General features: G+C 47.8%; 2 protein-coding genes across 2 annotated transcripts; one reads left to right on the forward strand and one right to left on the reverse strand.

The window, feature by feature from the left end:
• Positions 1–618: 618 nt before the first annotated feature.
• On the reverse strand, positions 619–11191 carry LOC144934959 (zona pellucida sperm-binding protein 4-like). Its single transcript, XM_078861218.1, has 14 exons — positions 11089–11191; positions 10192–10268; positions 9336–9425; positions 8874–8995; positions 7882–7996; positions 7485–7631; positions 6664–6839; positions 5886–5983; positions 5199–5326; positions 4420–4603; positions 3280–3427; positions 2736–2814; positions 1242–1343; positions 619–812 (listed from the first exon to the last, which is right to left on the reverse strand). Exons 1-14 carry the CDS (start codon positions 11136–11138, stop codon positions 619–621), a joined length of 1710 nt encoding a protein of 569 aa, XP_078717344.1. The 5' UTR covers positions 11139–11191.
• Positions 11192–12374: 1183 nt separating this feature from the next.
• Positions 12375–25522, forward strand: LOC144935149 (zona pellucida sperm-binding protein 4-like). The gene is made up of 14 exons (XM_078861596.1): positions 12375–12397; positions 13884–13960; positions 14620–14706; positions 15456–15577; positions 15722–15836; positions 16772–16906; positions 17412–17587; positions 18642–18739; positions 19097–19227; positions 19966–20149; positions 21576–21729; positions 22668–22749; positions 24373–24489; positions 25335–25522. Exons 1-14 carry the CDS (start codon positions 12375–12377, stop codon positions 25520–25522), a joined length of 1689 nt encoding a protein of 562 aa, XP_078717722.1.
• Positions 25523–27271: the final 1749 nt, after the last annotated feature.

Consider the following 27271-nt stretch of genomic DNA (forward strand, 5'->3'; position numbering starts at 1 on the left):
TTTATAGGTTTGTCTGATATGGCAATGAGAAATGCCATACTAAGCGAAATCTAGTTGGGGAATATAGCCTGCAGAATCCTGTTCGTGTTTATAGATTCAGCTATTTTTGAAACAAAAGTCACCTACCCATATCGACAACAGCATAGTTATATAGGCTTACCTTTGCAGCAACCCGTTCGATATACGAATTGCACAAGCATACAATCTCCAGCAGATAGGTTAACACTAATGCAAAAAGGCCAACTTCAGCAAGCCACCAGGGGTGCCATGAGCAATGCACCACGTCAGTGCAGCCAATTATGGATAATGCACATTGGATATTTTCCAGGGTCTCATCGACCCCTTTCAAGCATTATTCAAAACAGGGCCCCGTGCCCAAAACATTAGCCTATATTTAGCCATTATGAAGCAGCTTTAATGTGGCAATATTTTTAGTTATGCCTGCCATACCACACATCTTATCTCGCACAGTACACAGTATTACTTTAGTACAATGCCTCATGTGATCCGTTTCAAATGAATTTTAAGTTAAAGGCTTTTCCAACGTAGAAAAATCATCTTTAAATTTTCTTTTTAAATACATTCATACCAAAGTTTAAAGTTACTATCAAGTTCAAGTCAGTATTCGGAACCGCACCACTGTTGTTCTGTATTAACCAGTGACAACATTGGAGATGGTCTCTTCGGCACAAAAAGCCCCCGCTGAGTACAGCGACGGCGGTAGTACATCACACCAGCGATGACGACACTGCCAAAGAACACCGTGATGGCAGCGTTGGCCATGGTGGACCCGTGGTTGCCAACGCTCTCATCTGCAAAGACACACCACAATACAATCCAGGTCTGGTCTACAGAGCGATAATGCAGTTTTCCCAACCCTCCAGTCTAGATGACCCCTTCCCCCACCCAGCAACAGGGTAGCTTACTGCGATTCATGACTATCGGGTGTGTGCAGTGCGGTGGCAGTTTAAATTACGTACTAATGAAAAAGACTGACACGCACAAAAAGCTCTAGTGTTGGAGGTTGTGAGGACTCGAGTTAGGAGAAACAGTGTTAGATATTCATTCTTTGATGTGTGCCTGTACTGTATTTGGCAAACGTTAGCCTACAAAAGGATTAAATAATTGGCAGGATCAGAGAATAACCTCGCGCAAGTCAACGGTTATATGCACGAGTGTTCAAAATCATGCGTGCGTGAAATTAACAAACAGGAGATGAACAGAAGGACGCAGCAACTTACGTGTGAGATGTTGAGAACTCTTTTCCTCCTGCACAATCAGGACCGGTTCATGAGCAGTCACTAGCGACAGGTCGACGTCTCCATCCTTTGTAGTCAAGTGGCCTGTGCAGAGGACAAAGCACTTATCCAATGGAACGTGAATGTGAAAGAATTTCAGCAAATCCAATGACCGTCGCCTGGAACGTGCCCGATACCATCAGATCTCGGAAGCTAAGCAGAATTTAACCTGGATGTTGTTTTGAAGGCAACTTTAAAAAACTGTTATAGGTTGCAGGGCTATGCAATGGGCAGTACAACAAAACTAATCATTGTACTATACTTCTACGCTTCCTACAGCACATAACCCCCCCCCCACCCAAAATTATGTGTGGGTGCCCTCATCCAGCAGTGGATTAACACAGGTTTGTACATGTGTAGTGGCATAGCGTTGGCTGCTGACGAAAAAGGGGAACTGCGGTGTATGGCAGTACTCAAGTCAGCACTAACATCAGCAGGCTATGATGTCTACCAGAGGGGGACATCTCGGGGAAAGGTCAGATGGGGCCCATCGGGAAGCCCCAGGAATCCGCTAGTAGGTTCCAGAAGGGGGGGCGTGGCCAGGGTGGAGCGAGGCCACGTTGGGAGTACAAGAGGCCCCCCCTCCCCCTGTGCGGGACCTCGTGGCTGTTGCTGGAAGTGGGATCCCCGTCGTGCTGCTCAAGTCCATCGTCGTCACCATCTCCTTGTCGTCTCCGCCTTCACCATCCCGGGGCGCTGCTAGTCAGACAGCCTAACAACTGTTTTAAGTAGTGCCGCTGACAATAGACAGTCTTAATAATAATAGTGTGCACCCACGTAGGGTGTTGTGTGTTATCCCGATGGTGCTTATTTAATAAAGAAGTGCCTCCAAGTCTTACCGTCTCCGAGTTAAGTCACACCACATGTGTGATGACAAGAGTCTGCATGCGGTGTTAGGCGACTAGTGACCACGGGAGGTAATGCCAGGGGTACAAGTTGTGAGTGCGAAGGGACTGGTGGCTACGGGAATGTTCGAGAAGGGAGCACGGTCAGGTGACGGAAGAGGACGGTAGAGTCTGCCAGTAGAGTGAGCGTCCAGAGTCGGCGAGAATGATCGAGAAGGGGGCCGTGGCCTCGTGTTGATATACACGAGAGATGCGCGGGAGACTGGGGTCTCCGCCCGATGTCAAGTGAACGTGTTTTCAATAAAGTGCCAGCAAGAGAAGTGTTTTAAGTCGTCATTACACATGTACAGGCACCGCCTGTCCACCAAGAAGGGACTCCGATTAGCACGGTTGGCACCGTACGTAACCAACCGTGCTCGTCGACTGTGTAGGGTTTTTGAGAGTCACACGGTCGAATAAACAGCCAAACTGCATCGGCCAGGCAGAGTCGCCCCATTGTTCCTGCCAAATGCAGACATCAGAACGTTTTTGCCCAAAATTCATGGAAGATGAAGGTCAATTTTCAGGACGTCGCCCTTGTCAGCGCACTCACGTTTAAACTTGGAGGAACATCCGGGGACACAGGAGGATTCATCCCCCTTGCACACGTAAGCACTGCAGTGAAAGTAGAGCTGCATAAAAAAAATTCGCGAAACGATTAACACCAATACAAACATATTATTACGCTCACAATACACTCGTCAGTGATTTCATGTTAATGCAAATCATTTGCAAGTTACGATGCTAATTGTGCCCTTGGGCTAATGCAACGGAGACAGAAAATAAGAGAAAACATAAGTGAAAGATTCTTGAATTGTCATTTCAAAATAAAGAAACATTGAATCGCTTCCAAGAAAGCACGTTTGGGAGGGGGTGAAGTAAATTATATGTCTAGATGTACATCAACCTTGGGCGATGTGCACATGAACCCTGCTGCTGTACCCCAATGTGTTCGGACACCATTTCAAAAACACTTTTCCCCTCTCCAATTTATTTATCCCAACAAGCCCAGCTGCGGTCAAAGAGAAAATACATTCAAAGTTAACGTTACCAGTAAGGAGAGAATTTTACGTTGAATGATAAAGACGGCACCCCACCTCTCCATAGGGCACCATGGCATCTTGTGGCCCAGTGAAGACGAATGTTTTGACTTCAAAGCGCTTGTAGCGAGAAGAGAGGAGTACGCCGGGAAACTCGCCCATTGGGTGCAACACGGTCTGGTAGTCGTCTCCGGAAAATGGGCAGCTGCAAAAAAAAAAACACAATTGCCATTTAGCACAGCCCCAAAGGGCACTTGTGAAAACGAAAGTTTCTAAAATAAATGGCATTAGATATTTTAGATTGTTTTGCCCATCAAAATTACATTCCAATTTTGCCATTGGCACAAGTGTCATGCAGGTTAAGAAAAGTTCAATGGGCACTCGGCAGCTAGCATACGACCCTGGAGGAACATGACGTCACAGAACTACTTCTGAAATTTTAGGGAATAGATCTGGAGGTGGTATGGGGGTGGGGGGGGCAGGATCAGTTCAGATATTATGCTCCACAGATGTTAAAAATGTGGCCAGAAAACAAACTCGGGCCATCAGGTTCACTGTGCAATGCGCAGAAGCGCATTTTGTTGAATAAAAAAATTGTCTAAGATTCATACTGGTTCATCTTCTTGGTTCTTTCGGTAAAGTCACGTAGAATGGAAATAATAAAATAAAACATAATAAAATTATTTTCACGACGTTTCGGCTACAATGCAAGCAGCCATCCTCAGGTGAAGACCAGGTCTGTCGGGGAGACAGCGTCTGACTTAAACAGCACCATGCTTGGAGCGTATATTTAAGCTGGGTTGGAAGGGGGGGGGGGGAAGGGCGCCTTGACTAAAGAATTTGCATATCAAGAGGAATTTAGCATAATGCACGGGCATAAGTAGTACAAATCACATACCTGCATTTCCCATAAATATGCTAAATTCATTTTGATATGCAAATTATTTGTCAAGGTGCCCTTCCCCCCCCTTCCAACTCAGCTTAAATATACACTCCAAGCATGGTGCCGTTTCATTCAGACGCTGTCTCCCCGACAGACCTGGTCTTCACCTGAGGACGGCTGCTTGCGTTGTGGCCGAAACGTCGTGAGATTTTATAATGTTTTATTTTATTATTTCCATTCTACGTGACTTTACCGAAAGAGCCAAGAAGATGAATCCCTGCAGTCACGAAAGCTTTAAATCGAAAAATTCATACTGGTTGTCCAGGACTCTCCACTGGACGCTGTTGAAGGGGTCCAGTGTCGGCGTGGCCCAGCAGTCCTGCAGCACCAACACGAGGCTCGGGTCCGGGTGGTCCAGGAGCCGAACCTCCAGGAAGATGGGGTCCCTCAAGAACTTGACGACTGGGAACTGCGAGTAGTAGTCCAGGTACCTTCCATCTGTAAAAACACAATTTAAACCATGAAATAATTTCGCCAGCAAATGACACATGATTAAAGTCAATCCAAACTTGACCGAAAAACTGAAAATGTATGTCGAGTACACATCGTTGATACCGAAAGAACCAAGAATATCATTGATACTATTGTTGGGAGCTGTAGAGTAATAGTTAGTGTGTCGAGCTCACAGCAAACAGCAGTGCCGGTTATCGGAACCGGATCTCACACCTAGGTTGACTTGGCCTCAAATGAGTACCCGATGCGGTGTGTAAATATCACCACGAGGGAGACCAAGGCGGCAGGCAGTGCGTGGTGCTGCAGTGTCGGCCTACATTAGGTGCTCGCTAACAGCACTTGCCCCAACAGTGTGTATGCTACACAGGGGATCCTTGTCCTTGTTGATCCTATTGCACGATGATATTTACAATTTTAAAAATCTGATACGAGCATAGTAACCAGTGTATGTTGAACTCATTTAACACCATACGTAGACAACCGTGCTAGTCTGGAGGTATGAAAAAAAAAGTCCTGATGCCAAGAGACCAGACTGAGGATCTATGGGCATTTATAAAATCAGCCCCAAAGCGGTGAGTACCCCGTGCAATCCGTAGCTCCAGGTAAAGAGGGCCTGCCCCGGTCACCGGGCGGGGAGGAGGAAGCGTGGCCACAGCGACTCCCAATTGTAGGTCGTCCTTCCCATGGAATCGGCACTGCAGCACCAACCTGGACGTGGTTGCACACAGCCCACAAGATCACCTTGGGATACTGTTACGAGACAAACACCACAATGAATTGAACCACCAGAAGTGTAAATAACGTCTCGGTCAATTAAACTGCTTACACACATTTCGAACACCACCACATTCCATTACATCGCAGACCTGAGGGATGGTGACGGTTACGGAATGCCTTCATCAAGCAGTAGGGGATTGACACGGTGAAGAGAAAAAAAACAGTGACACCATGCAGATCTTAATTCAATTATTTAAAACTTTCGTGACTGCAGGAATTAATATTCTTAGTTGTTTCGGTAAAGTCAGGTAGATAAAAAATAAAATACAAATTAAAATAATAAATTGAAAATAATCAAAGCAAAAAAAACCACAACGTTTCGATCACAAAACAAGCCGTCTAGATGAAGACCACTTATTGATGAAGACCGCTTGTGTTGCGATCGAAACGTCGTGGGGTGTTTTTGCTTTCATTATTTTTATTTTCTTCTTTTTTATTTTCTATCCACGCGACTTTACCGAAAGAACCAAGAAGATAAGATCTTAGTTACTTGTATGTCGCGGAGTTTGTAATGGCGATATTTCCATCCACGCACAGCTCGTGGTCGGCGATCAGCTGCGTTTCATAGACGAGCTCCTCCCCAACCCACTTGGCGAGAAGAAGCAAGAGGGCACACGAGTTAACAGAATGCTATAAAAAACAAGACAATCATATTGTATGGTCTAAACACATTTTTTTCCCCGATTTATTTTAACGTTTTCCCATAATCGTTCAGAGGTTTGTTGAAATCCATCCTCAGTGTTAACATCTCCATCCTTTAAACATCTCTTCCCCTTACAGAGATGGTGGTCACCACCGTCATCTCCATTGGTAGACATGGACTGCAACGTGCCAGAACGCCGTGGTGGGAGTGAAATTTTTTAACCACATAGCAGAAGGAACCCGTGATACATGTAGTGGTGGGTAGTACATCTCTCACCCCCTGCATCTCCCAAACATACAATTGCATAAAAGGCTCTGAATTTTTGTTTAATAATGAACGTATGAAAAACGAAAAACAATCGATTCGTAAAATTTACTTTTCGATTTAAAGCTTTCGTGACTGCAGGGATTCATCTTCTTGGTTCTTTCGGTAAAGTCACGTAGATGGGAAATAATAAAATAATACAAATAAAACAATAATTGTATTAAGTTGTATTTTTATTATTTTATTATTTCCCTTCTACGTGACTTTACCGAAAGAACCAATACAACAAAAATTACTTCAGCATTATTTTCCTTATAACAATGACGACAATGACGGTCGTAGTAACCATAGCGACCTATACCCGAGCTGTTGCTCCACACGAACTCATGGAGAAGTTGAAGACGACAAAGTCGGTGGACGTCACCACGGCTCCGCAGCTTTGGCGATCGCCAGGCAGGTGCACGGTGCTCAGGTTCAGCGGCGGCGAGGTCACGTGCCGAGAGACGGCGATTACGAAGCGCCCGTCACTCGTACAAACTGGGGGTCCCCCACCCCACGGCAAAGAAACAAACATCGTCGCAACTCGCATTTAGGGAGGGCTACGCGGCTGGTCAATGAATGCAAAACGTAAGAGAGAAAGGGCAGGTGGAAGATCGTGGCAATCACGACTTGGAAACCCGGTGAGCTGAACTCTCGGCCAGGGGCCATCGTCAGTGACGAGTGACATCCGACCCCCACTGTGCCAACCTGCACCAAAACCCCCGCACCTCCAATTAGCACGGCTTGGCTACGTGCGGCGCGAAAGAAGTTCAACATGCAGACAAACAACCCCTTAAACCACAGGTACAGCACGGGGAGGGGACCCTGCCCGCAGCAAAATAGCAATGGGCTGCGAATTATTAGTAGCCGCCGTTACTATTGTATGCATCTTCATGCATGTAAAAACACATTTTCTGCAAATTATTACAGAATTATTAGTAGCCGCCGTTACTATTTTATGTATATTCATGCATGTAAAAAAACATTTTCTGCAAATTATTACAGAATTATTAGTAGCCGCCGTTACTATTTTATGCATATTCATGCATGTAGAAACATGTAGAACCATGTAAAAAAACATTTTCTGCAAATTATTACATAACTATTAGCGCAGCACTCGTATGCAAGTTTGAGGCAGCTCACCTGGTTCCCCATAAAAGCACGCCTGCTGCACGGGGTCGTAACAGCAGCCCCTCTGCACACATTCGTCTCGAGTCGCCGGAGCGAATCCGCAGAGGAGCATTCCGTTCTCAGGCGTGCACGTGGCAGCAGCAGCAGCAGCCCTTCCCGCTGTCGAATAGAAACACAAAATGACCACGGATGTGCGGCGAGTCGTAAGCAACATGGGTGGAGTTGACTCGGCGCAATTGCGTGCGCAGAGGGCTCGACTGCAAAAACATATGTTTCTCTGTGGCTTTTGCAGTCCGCGTGCGGGGGGGGGGTCTACCCGAATAAAATGTGATTCGGAGCAATTTTTTAAAGAGATGATAATCAATAAGCCAAGAGTGACACTGCAAAAAAACAGGCGCTGGTCACTTGCCTCCAGCACGCAAAGATCTCATGTGCATCGGACATCTCACGGTGAATGTCCAGTCCCTCTGCTTTTGACCCAGCCAGTTCTCCTCCAGCTTAATAGTCAACATTCTCTGCTCATGCTGTAAGAGGAAATACACACGCGTAATGGGCGATTAAATGGCAAACATTGTTACGATTTTATACATTAAATTACAAGCGTAACAAAAAATAATAATGACTATGCCCTGCATATGCCCAGGAAGGCCTCGGGCGAGTCATTTATTTTTTCGGAGGTTCCGACAACATCGGTAATGTTTTGGACAATTCCACCTCTACAATGATCGTTTGACGCATGAAGGAAACTGGAGTAACTGGAGAAAACACACACATACGGACAGCAGAGTACTCAAATGGTATGCGCAGATGGGATCGCGAGCCCACTTGCTGTACTGCCACCTTCTTTGCCCATATCTCAACCCAAAAGGCTTGATAGCGTGCTGCTTCTTACACGATCTACCAATCCTTTCGCCTAAAGATCTGGATCGCAGGCATTAAATTACGATTGTCAGATCCCGTCTACTACTCTGCTTCCTCTTAAGGTAAGTTTCATAAACTACAGTCCTTACACAACCAACCCCACAGCACGCCATTTCCACGTGTCGCAACATTTACTCAATTCATATACAACACAAATTCACATGCCGCGCAAACCAGATGATTGGTAAACGTCCACGTGAGAGACACACCAATAGAAATGTATCGAGATCTTGTAGTCAATTGAAGAGCGCAATTGTGCACACGTGCGCGCATCATAAATGCGTATTTCCACGTTGATGTACGCAGCATAGTTTACCATTTCAGAAGCGCATGCCCGCATCACATGGCACGTTGATGCCTTCAATCAGTCGCGTGCAGCATATAAACCAACTTAAAATGTATTTGGACGGAGGACGAGGGAGGGGCTGGTGGATCAGGATGGAGATCGAGACACCCTGTGTTTTATACAGAGACCATCACCTTCGTCTTCACGTTGCATGCGCTGTTGGGCGCTGTGAATTGCATGCAGCCTGGATGTCTCTCGAGACGATATCCACATTCCTCCGCCAAGGACTCGGCGGGAACGTCGGCATTCTGCGCATCTGTTTAAACAAACAACAGCAACAACAACAACAACAATTAGGAGACGGTATCATGATGACGCGTCGCAAGCACGGTTTTAACTCGTGTTTACAAGACGTGCAACTGTGTCCACCACATCTATTAATTCATTTTTCAATTCTGGGTGTCGATTCTTCCATTTCATTTTCAATATCGCACCCGCTAGTGACTGGATCCCTGTACATACATTCTACGAATTATTAAAAAAAGTATCTTACACACGTGGGTCAATACTTGTACGGAGTAAAGAACAGCATTTATTTTTGTAGCGTTACACCAGATTTCCACGTGATCAAGACGGTCAAAATCGTGAGGACTTACCGAGAAGCAGAACTCTGTAAGACGTTCCGGACCCTCCACCCTGCCAAAAGAAAAATCCCACCGTTGTCGGGTGGCACATGACTTCCAGATCTGTAATAGAAGCGATCGATTGTGGTTGCGATTGTAGCATTAGATGGTCCATCAAAGACAAAGATCCCCCGTATAGCATTAACAGACTGGGGGCAATACTCTTAGTTTTTTCGGTAAAGTCACGTAGGTAAAAAAAATGAAATTAAAATAAATACAAATAAAATAATAAAATTATTATTAAAATTAATTTAAAAAATAATAAAAATTATTATTTTATTTTTATAAATTTTTATTTCATTTTTTTACCTACGTGACTTTACCGAAAAAAACTAAGAGTATGAATCCTTGCAGTCACGAAAGCTTCAAATCTAGACTGGGGGCAAGTTATGTTAGCGAGCACCTATGACGGCCGGCACAGCACACGATGGGGTGGGTGGCCAGCAGCACCACGCCCGGCCACTTTCGTTTCCCCAGTGCCAATCTTTACACACCGCACCAGGTACTCATAAGGCCGAGTCGACCTAGGGGAGGCCCAGGATCGAGTCACAATTATCCGTGGTGTTTGGCCGTGAGCGGAACGAGGGTCACCAGGTTAGTATCGCAGCGGTGCTAACCGCTGCACGACCGCTCCCCGCCCTGGTTGATCACCATCAGATAAACAGAAACACGCGCAGTTTGTTGGCTCAGCAGTTAAGCGAGCAGCCCGGCCAAAAATATTAACGCTGTAAATCTAAATCCTGGTTGGGGGATCGACTCGGCCCATCATTCTCCCGGGGTCGATAAACTAAGCGGAGTACTGTAACAAACAAAGTGAGCGTATACGTACTCTTTGGCGCCCCCGTTAGCAGAGCCCTGGCGGATGAACTTGGAGATTTTGCGTGGCTGAGTAATTTTCCCACGAGGCTGCGGTGAGATCAAGAGGGATATGATGGGGGGGGGGACGTCACGCCGGTGTTCTTGTAACTGCGAATTTTTGTTCAGGAAAAGAAGTGAAAGATGTTGGTTTTACTTGGTTGTAGAACTCGCCGGGAACGGAAGTTGAAAGTCGAGATCAAGCCAAAAGCGAAATTACGATTTAACTTTGTTCCCAACGTTTGCTATAGTTCTTATCGGTTCTTTAGGATGTGAAATGCAGTTGTATACACAGCAAGCGATGCGATACGTGTTCAGTCCGTTTGCAGACAATTAATTGAAAATGATAATACGTAAGTATCAATAATTTACAGTACTTTATCAATCCACTGCTGAAGCCATGCTCCCCCACGCAGTGCCGGTCATGGGGGTTGTTTGACCATACTTCACCACTGGTGGTCGGAGCGGATTATTCAATGGAGGGCTCGGGATCTCACCAAAAATGAAGCGGTGGCCAGAAAACGAATTGAATAATTATCCTAGATCGTAGTGAAATTAGTTCGCCAACTACTGCACCACCGTTCCCTCCGGGGTAAACAAAACCCATAAAACAAAGATGCCGAAGGAAAACGAACCACGCATTTTACTTCTATACATTTAACTAATCACACTTAATTAAGCACAAATTACGCAATTGTCTTACGCGTGGACGCATGCAATGAACGAACACAAAACCGAGTCGCACGTCCGGTTCAAGTTACTCGACTGCGGCCAGTGGACCAGCGTCTTAGCTGCCCTCGTTTTGCCAGCACGCGGAGAGCGACAAGGAGGAGGAGGGGGAGGAGAGAACGCGCTGCTGCTGGGTCCCCACCTCCAGACCGCCACCCTGAGCAGGACTCCTGCCAGGGACAAACTCCCCATCGTTCACTCCTGACGAAGAAGCGCTCACTGCTCTGCCGCCATGGGAGGTGGAAGGAGAGAGAGCGAGAGAGAGCGAGCGCGCGCTATAGAAAAAAATGCAATAAAAATTGCGCATCTCTTCTTCCGTGTTCACGCATTTATATCAATTAGGGGTGTAATTATGCGCCGGTTAACATCGATTCCTAGACGCCGATTCTTACGACCGACGTTTTAATCGCGCGTCTAAGTACCGACGCTTGTTATCGATCCGTACATGTTCTAAATAATGGGTAAATATGACCCCCACCCCATCTGCAGCCGCGAGATGCCGCAACATTCACCACGATATTAAAAAAAAACTGAACATTCTGAAATCGGATCGCGACCTTGAATCGTGACGATTATTTAAATTGGGAGGAGGATCGGTGGATGAGACGAATAATTATCACGGATCTAATTCATGGCATTAGAATTCCCCCCCCCCCCTCGCCATTTCTCCATTGCACTCAATGAGGCGGTCAGGCCGAATTGAGAGCACGTGTGGCACTCATCCACAGGGCTTCAAAACGATTATGACAAATTGATTCATACATGACCGTATAGCAGCACGAGATGCGGCAAAGGGTGGTTACAAGAAAGTCACACAACGATCAAGCTTTCTCCAGCTCTGCACGGGAACTCATGTCCGCAAGACCAACAAGCAACGGTGTACCAATGTGCCTCCGTCCAAACGCAAAGTGGTTACAGGCGACACGCGCCTGATGATTGCGAAACGAGGTCCAGGTGGTTAATTTGAATCGGTCCGTATAGGTCACGTGTGACACGCGCGTACACGCACGTCGCATGCACGGGATGTCCCTATCGTCACTGAAATCAACTCTTTAAATCGTCGCGGGGTGCCACTTATTGGCAATCCTTAATCGCGTGCAAGCGTTTTTAAGTAATACATTTTTATTTTAACGGAGAAGACTGGCAAACGTAGAGAGAAGGGTTGACGTTTTGAGAAAACCTTGCTCTGTTCGAAGGGCCATTTCAACAGCAAGAATAAACACGCGCGTGGTACGGAAAGAGCACGATTATGTCAGAGCTACAAATCTGTGTACGACAGAGAAATATAATGGGAGTCCCACACCTGCACGGTTGTTACCTTTCCAATTACACCCCCCTGACTCCGCCTCGGAGTGCACGCAATTCTATAAATGGGCGAGATGCTCCCAGCGCATTCGGTGGTGTGGAGTGGAGGTGCTGTACTGGGAGATGGTTCGCATTTTGCTGTTAAGGTAGGCGCGAGTTTGCGTTCGTGGAGGTTGTTTGCACATACTTCACCAGCCCTCTTGGGCGTGCATTGACCATAAAAGAGGATGCAGTCCATATAAGTTGGGTGGTGTCGTCTCTACACAATTACTCCCCCCCCCCACCCCTTGCAAAGGAAAGCGAGAATCCAAGTTGGCGTTGGACCTTTCCCTCGTACGGTTGTTGGTGTTCACGTATTTGCCGAAATGTGATGAAGTGTGCAAAACTAACTGGGTGATGCTGAGCCTCCGATAAAGTAGCACGAACACACCCGATCTGGTCGCACGAAGTTGTCATGCCAGGTGATTACGTGAGCCTCCATTACAGGATCCCAGTTAAGAAAGGTGGCACACCGAAGGGAGGTCGAATGGATTCGAGGATATGATGTCCAGAAAGAGGGAAACGGCCAAAGGGAAGAGAGAAGCTAACTAATGAGAAAGCACGTGACGTGTCGTCCATAGAGATGGAGAGCACATGTTCAGTATGCAAACACATTCCCGCGGGAGGGAGCTGGTAGGAACGTTGGGTTGCTCGGCCAATGGCCAGGGTCAACGGCGGCGTGGTGTCTTCTGCAAATATGGCCGACTGTGAGGACGGGCACAAGCCGGCGTGAGTAGGTTAAACGTTGAGTTTTATAAGGGCACCACGGGGTGACCAGCCCCACCATCCCCACCCTCTCCTCTCCACCCAGCTCCACCCCTCCCATTTTTGGATGCACGATGGACGGACGGACGGACACAATAATCCCCTGTGGGCTGGTGTAACCAGGAGGTTCCTACCAGTATAAGTATGCAGCACTGAATGTTGTACGGTCTTGCTGTGCGTGTATGTAAACGGTAGTGGTCGTCTTGAGTTGCTTTGCTCTCGCCGTGGAAATCGCACCGGCTCGGGACATCCAACTGAGATGAGTGCTATCGTATTGCTCGTTCGGGTAGAGACCATTTGGTTTTCAATTTATACGAGATAAATGGCCCTTTGTTTACCAAGCAAAACTTTTCGTTTAGTGTTGAGACCTTTTCAGGAGGGTCCTAGATGGGATGTTTGGAAACGTGAACGCTCAAATGTCCGCACGAATATGTTGACGAACCCGCTTTTGCTGTACCGCCATCCTCCTGGCAAAACTCATAACCCGGCGGGGTTGGAAGATTTACAGATGTGCACGAAACGCGCCCACCTTTGCTCCCCCTGGGTATCCAATACAGGTCCGCGTAAATACAGTGCAGACAAAGAGTCTATCTGCAAACGTAAAAAAAAAAACTCTACTTTATTTTGGTCCATCAGTCTTAAGAGTTTAATGGTGCAGTGGCGATCAAATTTGGCGTACGGCGCAATCGTCGCATGGGGGAGTCACGCCGCAGTTGCGCCTGTTAACGTCGGGAGACTGTGACAAGCTGTAACCAAGAGGACGCGTCCACGCTGATGGGCAATCTGTGCCCTCGTGCCGCTGCCACCCCCTCCCCCCCTGGCGCGCAGCGTGCTGTGCACGTGCACGTGTCACGCACGCGTCGCGAACCTGTGGAAACGCGTGGGCTTCCAAGACGCTCCACGAGGTGAGTGCAGCCTCCTCGCCCGCGTCTGACACTTCCCTCGCCGCCCTCTGCTGCCGCACTGAGCCCCCCCCCACCCTTTCATCAGCGCCGCTCATCCACGCCGCTCATCCACGCCTCCTGTAACGTGGACGGAGTGCCACGGCCTTGCGGTTGCACGTTCGCCGCACGTTGTGGAGGTTCACGGTTCGAGACCAGCTGGCCACCATGATTATTATTACTGTGGATGTATTCGCTATGATAACCGTGGTAAGGCACCACATGCCTCGCAGTCGACGTTAAAGATCACATGTGTGGGCTATTGTGTGCTGGCATCGGGGTCCAAAAATGTGCCAAATGGGAAAATTGCTTAATTGGGTTAATACCAGGGGCAATCATCACTCTAATGGCAGACTATAATGCTGCAGGCCACTCTTCTGCAAATTAGACGATCCTAGTCTCTTGATGTCTTATCTGATCAAACACATTCAGAAGTCTAACCGTGATCAACATACCTACCCACCAGTCTGCACACTAATGACAAATTATCTTTCAAATGTCACCGATATCGCAATGGTGAATGATCATGGAGAAACTTGACCAGCTACTGCATAGCTACCCAAATTCAGATCGGCATCGCTGTATAACGTTAATATTGCTCGCGAATGCCCTCGCGTGACCAGATCTCGAGACGCGATGCCTTTCCACATCACTGGGATTCTTCATCCCGAAGAGTGGCTCTGCCCAGAGGTTCACGATCAGAGTCCTGGGTAAGGCTTTCTCACCGCCCTATGTTGCTTCACTGTTACAAATAGATGTTTACAGCAGTTGCTGTAATATGCGAGCAAACCACGTGTTTTAATTTCCGAGTACAGGCATAACGACGTTAACGATTACTTGCCACTTGGCGGTATTGTGTACCCGGTACATTGGAAGAAACGTGGTGAATCTGGAGAAAAACAACTTGTGATGATATCTTATTGTCGTCGTCCCCCAATTTAACCCGATTGTGATGTTGGTGTCGTTAGCTCATGATATGACGGAGAATCCTTTCGGTTCTGTCGGAGAGAAGCGCGCACCTTCACGGCAGAGAAGCCGTTCACAGAAGTGGCGATGTAGCCAAGCTCCTCCGTTTAGCGCGGTTGGCTTGCGTACGGTGCGAAAGAAGTTAAACGTACATGGATATCTCTATGTGAAATCCTGTCGGCATCGTCGAGCGCAGCCCTCTCCCACCCACCGTCAAACGAGAGTGGTGCTCATCACGTGGCGGTCACGCTGACGTCTTGATCATCGGCGTTGGAATTTAGCCACATTTGAGTGCTTGGCCAAATTTTAAGTTGAGATTTATTGCGTAGCCATTGATGACCAGGCAAAGTATATCAACTTGATACACTACATGCGGTCATCTTTAGTGTCCTAAAGCACAGCGCTTGAGCCAAGTGGAGAATCGATTTTATTTAGGATGAGTTGGCATATCGTTTGTGGGCATTGTAGTGACGTTTTGGCCTTCGTCCAACAGAGAATAGCAACATAGCCACAAATATTGAGACTCTGCCAAACGAATGCGGCTACAAGATCGAAGATGACGCTCGTGGGGTGGAGTTCAAGGTTAACAACGACGCTTGCTGCGTTCACACCAAGGTAGGCTTTACTTTGCAATTTCATTGGAATGGCGTGGTCTGTAATTGCAATCTCGACAAACGATTAGCGAACCACAACGTTTTAATCGGTCACTTGTCGGGCTGTGTGTGTGTGTGTGAGTGATGGTGTTTTTCCTCCTCTAAGAACGGAAAGAGGACTGTGAATATTCATCTTGAGGAAGCTGTGGATGGGCAGACAACGCAAGCGTGGAGGTTCACCCTTGACTGTCCACTCAACCTGAGGTCGCTCAGAATCGGCGGTACCTAACGACGAACATCTTTCACGTCTGTATTCGCCAAGTAACGATGCGTCGATTCATCCGCTACAATTGTTACATTCGCACTACACAACTAAACTTGTGCATGCGGTTATTGATTCTTTACGAATTATGTCAATGTGTATGCAAGTAGCCTTTGTGAGGGTGTCTTATAACCCATCTCCTCTTCTGATCGATATCTTGTTGCTCCATGTAAGCCATCTCGGTGCATCTATTTCACGTTCATCAAAAAAACTAACATTCTATTTCTCTACAAAGTTTGAATGACTGCGCAAAGTTTCCACTGGCTCTTCACTATTATTTACTGGATATTCGCGGCAGCAAGATGCTTGTGACAATTAGGTTTGGTGACATACACGCCAAAAAATGTTAACGCGTTTTAAAGTGTTTGCCATCTCCTTTACGCTGATGACAGTCATCATCACAAATAACGGTGATGAACTCCAGGAAATGATGGAAGAACTTCAGAAGTCTGAAAAATGAGACGATAAATAAGAAAATTACTGGGGGGGGGGGAGGGGTGGAGGGGTGGAGGGTGTGAATGGTGGAGTTGAATTGTTAAATGCCCAATATTAATGGCGTGCACGATCATTCAAAGTTTCATTCGGTTGTTCATTTAAATTCATCACGCATAGTCGGCGAAGGACCGTTTCGCCAAAAAGGTGTGACACCTTGCGACGGCTTTAGCGCAAACTGCTCTTGCTGCCGTTCACCGGTGTCTCGAGTAAATTGTTTGATCCACGTATTACGGGGAGGGGGGAGCGACCTTTCCTTCTGAGGGTCGCAGTCCACCGAACATCAAGCGCCAACTGAAAGCGCGCAATTGGGCTGCGGTTTGCGCATTAAGCTGTTGAACAAGGGTCGCGTTTTAAGGCGACGGGGTTCGCGGTTTTCTCCGCAACGTGTGGACGCTTCAGAGTCTTCGGCCTGCGCGTCCACGCTCCCACACGTGCGCTGCGGTGATGCCTCTGCTCGCTCGGACAGGGACGCGTGCTCGCGCAAAGGATGCTGCTACGACCCCATCCGACAGGTGTGCCTCTACGGAGAAGCAGGTGAGTGCCGTGACTACGAGGCCAAGCCCCACGCTGTCTTAGAGCGCGGTAACGAAGCTCATTAACGATGCCAGAACAATGAAATCGTGCTTTACTCGGAGCAGTGTTTCTCAAACTGGTGACGAAACATTAATTTACAATACCAGTAATACAACATGATTAATAACACATTCCTGCGGAGGGAGCTGGTAGGAATGTTGGGTTGCGCTTATGGTTAGTTTTCTCAATGGCACATTTGGTGTCATGCACGTGTACAATGTGTACACGCACAGCCTTTTTGCCAATTCATTGCTGGATTAGGGCTTCCCCCACACTGTGGATTGTGGCAAATATTTGACCGTAAATCACGATACACCACACATGGTGGTCACCCAGCCGGGCACTATTCAAGCTTGACACCGATTAGCTTGCGAGATTGGGGGCACGGCTGTGATTATCTTCCCATGTGAAAAAAAGTAACTTTTCGAGCGTTTATAACTTTTTGTATTTTGCTCTTCACCGTCAGCGTGCACCACGGATGGCCGATTTGTCATCACCGTTTCCCGCAATCTTACTTGGCCGCCACTAAACCTGAGCACCGTGCACCTGAGCGGCGATCTGCTGGGCTGTGGACCCGTGGTGCTGTCTCCAGACCACGTGGTCTTTGACTTCTCCGTGAACTCCTGTGGCGTGACGACGAGGGTACGGAACCACCACGTTTTTCGCAACTCCACATGCCAGTGGTTTGCAAGCTCCTCGCCTAATTCGGTTGTATACTGCCAACATATATGTATACCAAAAATATACATTTATTGGCAATTGTTTTTACTCGTGGCACATCACGGGCAGGGCAATGGATGTTGAACGTCTTTCGCGCGCCTTATGTAGCCAACCGTAATAATTGGAGGTGCGGGGGGAGGAAAAACAACTAAACACAAAAAGCAGCTCTAAACAAGTGAGATCTGTCTAGAATCAAGGCTGTCAATGCACGGGAAATGTGGAAGGGAAGAGAATAGAGAAGAGACAAAGCAAGGGAAATTGGAGGGAAAGGATGGATAGGAATGGGAAACATAGGAGCAAGAGGATCAGGAAAGACGAGGATGGGAAGGAAGAGGCGCTGCGTGTTGGGGATTCTCGGCGCTGGCGCACGGCGAAAGCGCAGCGTCTGTTTCCCAGAGGGGGGCGGCGGGGAGATCGGAGGAATTTTGCGTTTGGGTGGCCACACGCACGACGTAACGTGATTTACGCGAAGCTAGAGCCGATTTCGATAGAGAGACGGGGACGTCTAAAGGCAATGACGACAAAATGCACGGTAAAAAAATTATTTAAAAACTTCGTTACAGGGTCCACTCTTGATGTGCACCAACGCGTGTAAATACACCGAGGGGGGGGGGGGGGGGATAGCAGCAGCAGGTTGATGGCTTCATAAGAACAACACGAACACGAAGGGGTAAAGAAAAGTCAAAACTAAATGAGGGAGCAGGTGCTCCATGAGCAAAAAAAAAACAATTTGGAGTGACGTTTCAGCCAGTTGGCTCTTCAGATTGCCCGAGATGTCCGCCGGTATAACCCAAATGTACGTTGATGCTACAAAACCATCCGTTGCATCTGTGCAGCGAACATCCTCCCGGGCACGTCCCCTCTGTTTGCTACGAGCGGAATTATTGTAATTGTCTGGCCACGCTGTCTGTGAAGCGCACGTCACTGCCCGTGTGTGTGCGTGCGTGCGTGTGTGTGTGCGTGTGTGTGTGCGCAGTGGAACGAGGTGGAGCTTGTGTACGGAGCTCTGGTGACCGCGGAGCATGAACTCTGCGTCGACGGGGACGTCGCGATCACCAAATCTTCAACCTTCAAGTAGCCTACACTGCCATTGCCACGCTGCATGCACACACACACACCATGCAGAGCTGTAGAGGGGGTCTGGAGGGGGTGGGGGGGTAGGCTTCTCTGAGTCTCGGATCCGAGAAAGGGTCAGAGGAGGGTCTCATCTGGCATTTTGCCTTGGGGGGGCCTCTAAAAAATATTTTGGCAGCCCTGCCATGCATGCTCTGAGTGTCCATGATTAACCCCCTAAGTGGGGCAGCGGGTGGGGGGGGCAGCATGGCAACACTTTATCCAATGAATGTGAGTTTGTTATAAATTACGCTTGTCGCCAATAAACATTTGCGTCTGCAACAAAAGTATAAGCAACGTTTTTTGTTTGTCTGTTAGGCTGCTGCTGGAGTGCAGATTGCTTCGGACGGACGAACGAGCGTTTCTAGGTGTCCAAGTCAACACGTACCCACCTCCGGTGCCCGCCACCGCAATTGGAACTCTCTTCATAGAGCTGCGAGTAGCCACTGGTACATGTCAACCAACTGACACGATATGTCCCTTGAGTGTTGCTTAATATTGTCATTAATATCACTGTTGTAGAATCAAGTTCCCGAAAAAGTCAAGACGTAAGAAGGCTGGAAAGTCTCGTGAAATGAGTATGGCGTCGAATGGAAAAAATCGGATTCGATGCAGTGAAATAATGATTACGTTCTAAGACGTATTGAGGAAGCGAGAGCCTTAATGAGATATCCAGAAGGTAAAATATAAAGATTGAGCACATTCTCAGAGTTACAGGAAATGATGTTGGGAAAGAGGCAATGACAATTTGACAACTTGCTGCTTAACAATGTGCAGGAATCGGATCCGCATAGTGCTCTGAAGAAGCTTGCTCGGAATTGAACAAGATCGAGGGATTTTTCGATTAAAAGCTTTCGTGACTGCAGGGATTCATCTTCTTGGTTCTTTCGGTAAAGTCACGTAGAAGGGAAGTAATAAAATAATAAAAATAAAACATAATAAAATAATTCTCACGACGTTTCGGCCACAACGCAAGCAGCCGTTCTCAGGTGCTTGCGTTGTGGCCGAAACGTCGTGAGAATTATTTTATTATGTTTTATTTTTATTATTTTATACTTCCCTTCTACGTGACTTTACCGAAAGAACCAAGAAGGAGAAAGATCGAGGGAGTTTGAGTATTGGTTCTCCTATTGGACAGAGGAAATATAAAAGTAAAAGGCGCAATCTCTGGCTGTGCTGTTTCCTAGACGGAGATTACCTGGACTACTACTCGCAGTTCCCGGTCGTGAAGTTCTTGAGGGACCCCATCTTCCTGGAGGTTCGGCTCCTGGACCACCCGGACCCGAGCCTCGTGCTGGTGCTGCAGGACTGCTGGGCCACGCCGACGCCGGACCCCCTCAACAGCGTCCAGTGGAGGGTGCTGGACAACCAGTGAGGCAGAGTACCTCGGGGCATTGGCTCGAGATTTCCCAGACTCCTTGTGATGACCCACCATGGCGCCCCACCCGACTGCTTACCGGACTTGCTCTGGTCAAATAGAGAAGACACTGTTACATGCTGCAACATGCCTGATGATTTGCGAACATATTCCACATGATGTAGAAGTGTATCTCGTCTTCTTGGTTCTTTAGGTAAAGTCGCGTAGAATTGAAATAATAAAATAATAAAAATAAAACATAATAAAATAATTCTCACGACGTTTCGACCACAACGCAAGCAGCCGTCCTCAGGTGGAGAACAGGTCTGTCGAGGAGACTCTGTCTGTCTACTTGCGTTGTGGCCGAAACGTCGTGAGAATTATTTTATTATGTTTTATTTTTATTATTTTATTATTTCAATTCTACGTGACTTTTCCGAAAGAACCAAGAAGATGAATCCCTGCAGTCACGAAAGAAGCTTTAACTCGAAATTTAAGTATATCTCGGTTTTGCAAGTTGTCACGTGGCGGCTGATGAGGCTCTGTGAAATCCTTCCACTGCCTCCGTTCTCTGGCCGTGGCGATGACTTCCTTGTAGGTCTACACTTCTTCTTCGGTTCTTGGTTAGAGTGCAGATTCAAATTAACATGCAGTGTGTGTCCGTGCGTGCCTCGTGATTCATGGAGCATTCCTGTTGAATCTGGACTCTGCTTAGATGGGTTTGCCAATCATCAGGTTTATGAAATGTGCAAGGACTCCTGTTTAAAACTAGAAGACCTTTAAGCATGTAAAAAAACTGCACGAATGGGCCATGAAGACTGGAGTTTTGGAAACCCTGCATTAGCATATATCATGTAGTTTAATTACCAGCCGATGGTTTTGGATGCAGTTTGAGCCAGCATCAAGTTCACTTTCCATTTAATAGTTAATCCACTTTGCATATGTTGGCTCCGTCTGGATTAGTGTGCTGATGTTTCCTATCAAGCATGAGCGCGTCAGTATATGCTGCTTCTATCTAAAATGAAAATGACCACGTTTTGGTTTTATGCACTAAAACAAGGATGCGTGCATGCTACGTGGACAGTGCGGTAAAGTCCTGTGACATGCCCAGGGGTATTATAGGGAGGGGACCTATCTTGTGGTGGCCACAATCGTGCCTTGTGCTGTCTACAGATATCACCGTTGGCTTGTACCACCCTCGTCATCATCATTTGCATTATTACTGGTGTTTAGGGTGAGGAGGTGTTCTGTTGCTCCTTTAAATGGGAATGGCCACCAGCGTCTCCCCGACTTTATCGCCAAATCTCCCACGCGTTTGGCGGACGCTCGTCTCGCCTGAATATACTGGACATTGGTGAACAGAGCTTCATAGCTCCACCGGATTCCTCCAGTATACTTGCATCCATGTGCTGATTGTGATCCTGACCGACATTCCCGCAGCTGCCCTTTCACAGGCGACAACTTCCCGACGGTGCTGCACCCCATGACGGAGTTCCCGGACGTGCCGCTTGCCATGCACCGCAAGCGCTTGGAGGTGAAGACCTTCGCCTTCGCCGGACCGCAAGGAAACGTTTTGCCCAACGGACAGGCGAACGTACGTTCCAGTAAAAGCACAATTGCCGTAATTACCGCGTCGCCTCAATTCAACCCCCGCAGCAGCGTTGAGACTTTGATAGTGCTTTGATGGGTGACCGCGTTGCATAGAGCAGCAGGGTGTCGTAGGGAATGTTGGCGGCAGTGGGCAGGTTTTGTCCTGCCCCCCCCCCTCCCACACACCTTCAATTTGGCGCGATTGGCAATATACGTTGGGAACAATAGTTCTGCATACGATGCATCAGAATCCACTGCTGCAGTGTACTTTTGTTCTCCCGCGCTTATGTCCCCCGCTGCCCTCGCCAATCCGTGACGTGCGGTCACGGCCTGCACGTGACGTGAAGAGGCCCTCACCCGGCACGTGACGTGAAGAGGCCCTCACCCGGCACGTGACGTGAAGAGGCCCTCACCCGGCACGTGACGTGAAGAGGCCCTCACCCGGCAGGAGATTAACGAAGGGCTGTAGATGAACAACGCGCACACGCGAGCGACTGTTGCTGGCGGTGCGCTTCGTCTGCATTCTGTCTGCTTCGGCAGTGCATCGGAGCTAAATGAGTCGGGTTCATTGATGTGGATTGCACATTTGTCTTATGTGTTTAGCATGAGGCATCATGCAATTTAGAGTTTAGGCTAATCATCCCCATATGAGTAAAATGAATCCACATCTGGGCTTTAATTATTGGTGGCCCAAATAAAAATTAAACTGTTTTTCAAATATCTCTGTCGACTTGATTTTGCTTGTGCAAAATCTCAGCATCATTGCCCTTTGTAGAATGTCCTTAAACTCTGCGTCAGTTGGTCACTCTGTCCCGATGGTCTATATTTATCAGATGTATGGTGGGCAGCAGGTACCCCCCCCCCCCCCCCAATCGTTGTAATGACTGGATACCGGACGCGCGCCTCGCGTTGTCCGCCGCCTCGTGCGATTCACTCCCCCAGCTCTACTTCCACTGCCGCGCGTACGTGTGCCAAGGCGACGATCGCTCCTGCGTCCCCGCCTGTCCTCTCTCAAGGTTGAAGAGTAAGTCTCTTTTTAAAATGACTGCGCGCGAGCCCAGAACAATGGCACCAATTGCAGAGCAAGAAGGGCGGGGGTTGGTGGGACAAAAACTCAGCGGTCAAGAGCCCGAGATTAGCGTGCGACTGGGTTCTGTGGAAGGGGTTGAGTTGGGTTCCAATGCCCCATCGAGGTGCGAGGGTCAGAGATGTGAAATGTTTAAGTAGGGGGGTTGGGGAGGTAATGGGAAGGAAAACTAACATAAAAGGCGACATGGGGAATGGGAAAGATGTTGGGAGAGAGGGGGGTAGGTCTTTAATTCCAGGCATGGTAAAATCCACTCCAATCTCAATACCTACTGACGACTGGATGTATCATCGATGTCTGAGTGACGTGCGTTTTAACCTCAGGAGTATTTGGTTCGTGGGAGGGAAGCAGACGATGAGTGGCTTGTCAGGGCAACGTGGGTTTGCATGTTTTCACATATGGTAGCATGCCACTCGTCTATGGTGATGTGTGGGGTAAGGTCTCACCTGACCCTATGATTTGTGGCACATCAAAATTATACCCCCCCACCCCCACACACACACAAATCTGTGCTGGAAAACTGCAGATTTTAAAAGCATTTAGCCGGTAAACTAAAATATTCCGTGGAAAATTCACAGATTATAGTCGTAGCAGGGTACATGACAAACCACTTTAATAATACGTGAGAGAAAACATGCAGTTAAGCATGGTTTTGGAAACCCCAATGGAGAAAATGTGGCATCGCGGTAAATAGTTCAGTATTTTAATATTTTTGTTTACTTTAATTTCATAGTCTTCCAGTTCACACCAAGGGGTCGGTGCGGCATAAATCAAATTTTCCTTCCTGTATAAGCATTTATTACATAACCAGTGGGATACACTTACACGAGGGTTTATCATACTGGTATCCTCGTGACCCCACCACGTGGTTGTAGCTTTCTGCATTCAAATCCGAAATTAAGCAGTCACATGTTTCAACGCAATAGTTTAGTAGAAGATTGAAGCAAAAAAATGTTTCACGTTGGGCGATGAAAACTGGCGTTTGAGAATCCCCTGCGTTGTATAATACAACATTTTTTATTTTCAATTATTCTTATTGTTATTTAACCAGGTCAAACCATTAAGAATCGCATCCCATTTTCTGACGAGGGTGGACGTGCAACTGGCGCCCTTAGAATGGCCTGAAATTGTCATAATTGTCAGTTCCAATTAAACCTGACGGCAAACATAACCAATAATTAATACAGAGCACAATACATGATTTGAGACAATATTAAAATTAAACGTTACCACTAACACGAAAATAATAATGTAATCAAGTAACGAAATTAACTCGTGAAAAATAGTATGAAATGTTATAAATTAGCTATTCACAATCAAGTGCGTGAAATGTTATAATAACCCAATGTGGTCATAGTGGATACATTTTTAAAATTTTTAGACGCAATGTATAACCTTTCCTTTAAAGACACGACATCATTACATCGCTTTTAAATAGCATCGAACTGATCATTGAACCATTTGCACTTGCATGGATCCATGTATGGGTACCGCGCTTGTCACGTGACGACTGCTCCAACACGATTCTTCTCTCTCCACCGTGTCCCCCCCACTCGCAAGGACAAGTGGGTGATGTCGTCCAGCGTGACCACTCGCTGGCCACGTCGGAAGGCGCCGTCGTGCTGCTGGAGAAGAAGCCAACCACCGGAGCTTCCACGCTGAGCAGCTTGCTGAACTGTAATTGCATTTTGCGAGCCTATGAGGATAACTTTTGTATACTGTTGCATCTCGCATGTCTTTGGTATTGAAATGTGTAAATCAGGATCGCCTTGATTAAACATGTGCTAGCTTCCTGTGGCGAGATGTTCACTACCTCGCCTGGTATACAGGAGGTGTGGTAGGTTCGATCCCGACCCTGACGCCTGCTGTGTATTTGGAGTTTGCTCGTCTCTCTCCCCGTAGTCACGTGAATTGTTCTGGGGTCCTCCCGGTTTTCCCTTCCACGTTTGGAAACGTGTGTGTTTAAGAGCATTTGGCTGCTATACATTTCCACATGTTGAGCTACTTTGTTGCGCTATCATTTGTGTTGCTTCTGGAATGTGTGTGTGTGTATATATATATCTCTCAGTGGGCCTTACCTGGTAAAATAAAAACATTGTTTAGTAGTTCAATTTTATCTCGCAGTGGCGAGCCATCGAACGAAGACGGTCACTGCATCGCGCGCTTTCAGATCCGCTTCTGTGGCCGTCTGGAACACTCTTCCGATATTTGGAAACCACTGATACTATGCACTTTGAAATCTAGATTGAAAACTAATTTCTTTAGAATTGCGTTTTGTGCATAGTTTGTCCATTAACCGCACCTCCGTTTAGCACGGTTGGCTATGTACAGTGTGGAAGAAGTTCAACAAGCGTACAAACGTGTGCACGTATTTAGGACATGCGTTGATGCACGGGGTGGTTGTTGGGTAGTGGCGGCAGGGGGTGGTTGGACCCGTCTAGCCCCTCCTGGTGGTACTGTGCGATTATCAGAATTGAGACCCTTGCTCGCCCCCCCTCCCCCCTGAACTTGTCACGGTGCAGGTGACGGGCTGGGCTGTGCGGCGTTGGCGCTCTGTGGCCTGGCTCTGCTCGCCATCCTCTGCTGCACGCTGCTCGTCCTGGGCAGAGGCTACATCCGCCTACTGAACGCCACGCGGCACCGTGGAGCCGCGCGGCGCTCTCGAGTGGCAACTTCTACTTACAGCTGGAGCGGTGCAAGCGGTTGCTGAATATACAGTTTATAAAAATACACAAAATAAAAAAAATGTGAAAAAATTCTTAAAGTTACTTTTTGGTGAACCTCGATTTGATTGCTTTGTCTGTGCTTTTTTTTCCCATTTGAGTCTGTGGCTATTAAACAGGAATAGTGCCCATGACGTAGCTGTCGACTGTGTAAGGCGTTGCAACCTGCACTGGGGGGGGGGGGGGGGCACGTGGCCTGCAGAGGAAGCCTCCGTTTTCTTAGAAGCTTGAAACCCCCAAGGCCCTTGTAAAGCCATGCGATGCCGCTGAACATTGCCCCATTTCCAAAGAAACGTATTTTCTCCCCGTATTAAATCTTTCATCAAAATGCAACGGGTGTAGATGGCAGATATGGCACAATGTGCTCGTAGTTGTTTGATACGAGTGACTTGTGTTGCTAGTCCACCAATGTGTATCTGCACTGGTCGAGCACGAAGTAACGGATACATCAATTGGATACAGGGGAGAATCGGAACATTGGCAAAGAAAATGGAACAAAGTTTAAAAGTGCACAATGACCTGTGTTCAACATTAAAAGTATATTGCTGTTGAGGGAAGTGGACTTGAGCAGCAGGACACGTTGCTGTGTGGGATGATAGCCGATGGAGAAGACTGATGCAATGGCAGCCAAAGCAGAGATAATGCACTCGACAATGTCTACTGGAGAAGGAGCAATACATCATTTAGTTTCGTTCATGTGCAGGATGGTTATGGATTGTGGCGTTGCCAGACTGAGGGATGGTGGCGGCTTGGAGAGGCCTTCAACACATCTAATGATAAAAGTTACAAATCGCATTTGCAAATGTAACTATCCAGTACTAATCTTCTGCTTGAGGGTTTCCAAAACTTGGTTGCTCGCGCTCTACCACTCTTCGTCTTTCCGCGTTTACTAATTTACTCCAAATACAAATTAACTCGTTACACGCTGCACGCGTCCGATGATTGTTAAACGCGTCCCACGTGACGCGCTAAGCAATTAACGCTGTCTGCGTGAACAGAGCCGATTATAAAATTGAGATTGAGGGTCTCGCTCCCAGTCGTGTGCCGTGTCGGCCTTCACAGGTGCTACTCGCGAACAGCACTTTCCCCAAACAGTCTGAACGGGCTATAGGGGTATCCAACGAACCATTAACGGAGCCTCAGTGGAGCGAGCCAACAGCTTTCAGGTTCCTCGGAGTTCACATCTCAGAGGACCTGAAATGATCCCGGCATGTGGATACACCGGTGAAGAAGTCCCAGCAGCGCCTTTATAACCTCTCGCGGAAGGCTAAGGAAATTTGGCATGCCCCGCACCTGTTCTTAGGTGCACCATTGAGAGCGTTTTGCCCGGCCGCATCACCACCTGGCACGGTCACCGCACCGAACGGGGCCTGCAAAGGCTTCAGAGGGCGATGCGGTCCGCCCATGGGCTCACAGGCGGTGCGCTGCCCAACTCCGAGAGACCGCGCGACACCAAGATTTGCATCGCGAAGGCCCAAAAATATCATCGCTGATTCCAGCCACCTAGGCCATGGCCTTTTCACCAGGAAACAATCCAAGAGGAAGCCCGGGCTACATCGGCATTGCGGCTACCGCCAACCGCGACTCGGGGACGGTTTCTATCCCCAGGCCATCCGGATGCTGAGCTGAGCAGAGCCCCGCGCAATATCTGGCCAAGCCTCGCCAACCCCTAATTTTGTCCCCCCCCCCATTACCCCCATTCACACCCCCCCCACCCACCGACTGCACTAGACATT

Source organism: Lampetra fluviatilis, chromosome 12 (genome assembly GCF_964198595.1).
Source record: "Lampetra fluviatilis chromosome 12, kcLamFluv1.1, whole genome shotgun sequence".
Taxonomy (NCBI): domain Eukaryota; kingdom Metazoa; phylum Chordata; class Hyperoartia; order Petromyzontiformes; family Petromyzontidae; genus Lampetra; species Lampetra fluviatilis.

Excerpts from the sequence above, each read along its gene's own strand:
- LOC144934959 (XM_078861218.1), bottom strand. The coding sequence starts at position 11,138 with ATGGGGAGTTTGTCCCTGGCAGGAGTCCTGCTCAGGGTGGCGGTCTGG. Across the intron at positions 3,428-4,419 it reads TGGAGAGTCCTGGACAACCA|CTGCCCATTTTCCGGAGACG; the intron begins GTATGAATTTTT and ends TTTTTTTTGCAG. Across the intron at positions 813-1,241 it reads GAGTTCTCAACATCTCACAC|ATGAGAGCGTTGGCAACCAC; the intron begins GTAAGTTGCTGC and ends GTGTCTTTGCAG.
- LOC144935149 (XM_078861596.1), top strand. The coding sequence starts at position 12,375 with ATGGTTCGCATTTTGCTGTTAAG. Across the intron at positions 20,150-21,575 it reads TGGAGGGTGCTGGACAACCA|CTGCCCTTTCACAGGCGACA; the intron begins GTGAGGCAGAGT and ends ACATTCCCGCAG. Across the intron at positions 21,730-22,667 it reads TGCCCAACGGACAGGCGAAC|CTCTACTTCCACTGCCGCGC; the intron begins GTACGTTCCAGT and ends TCACTCCCCCAG.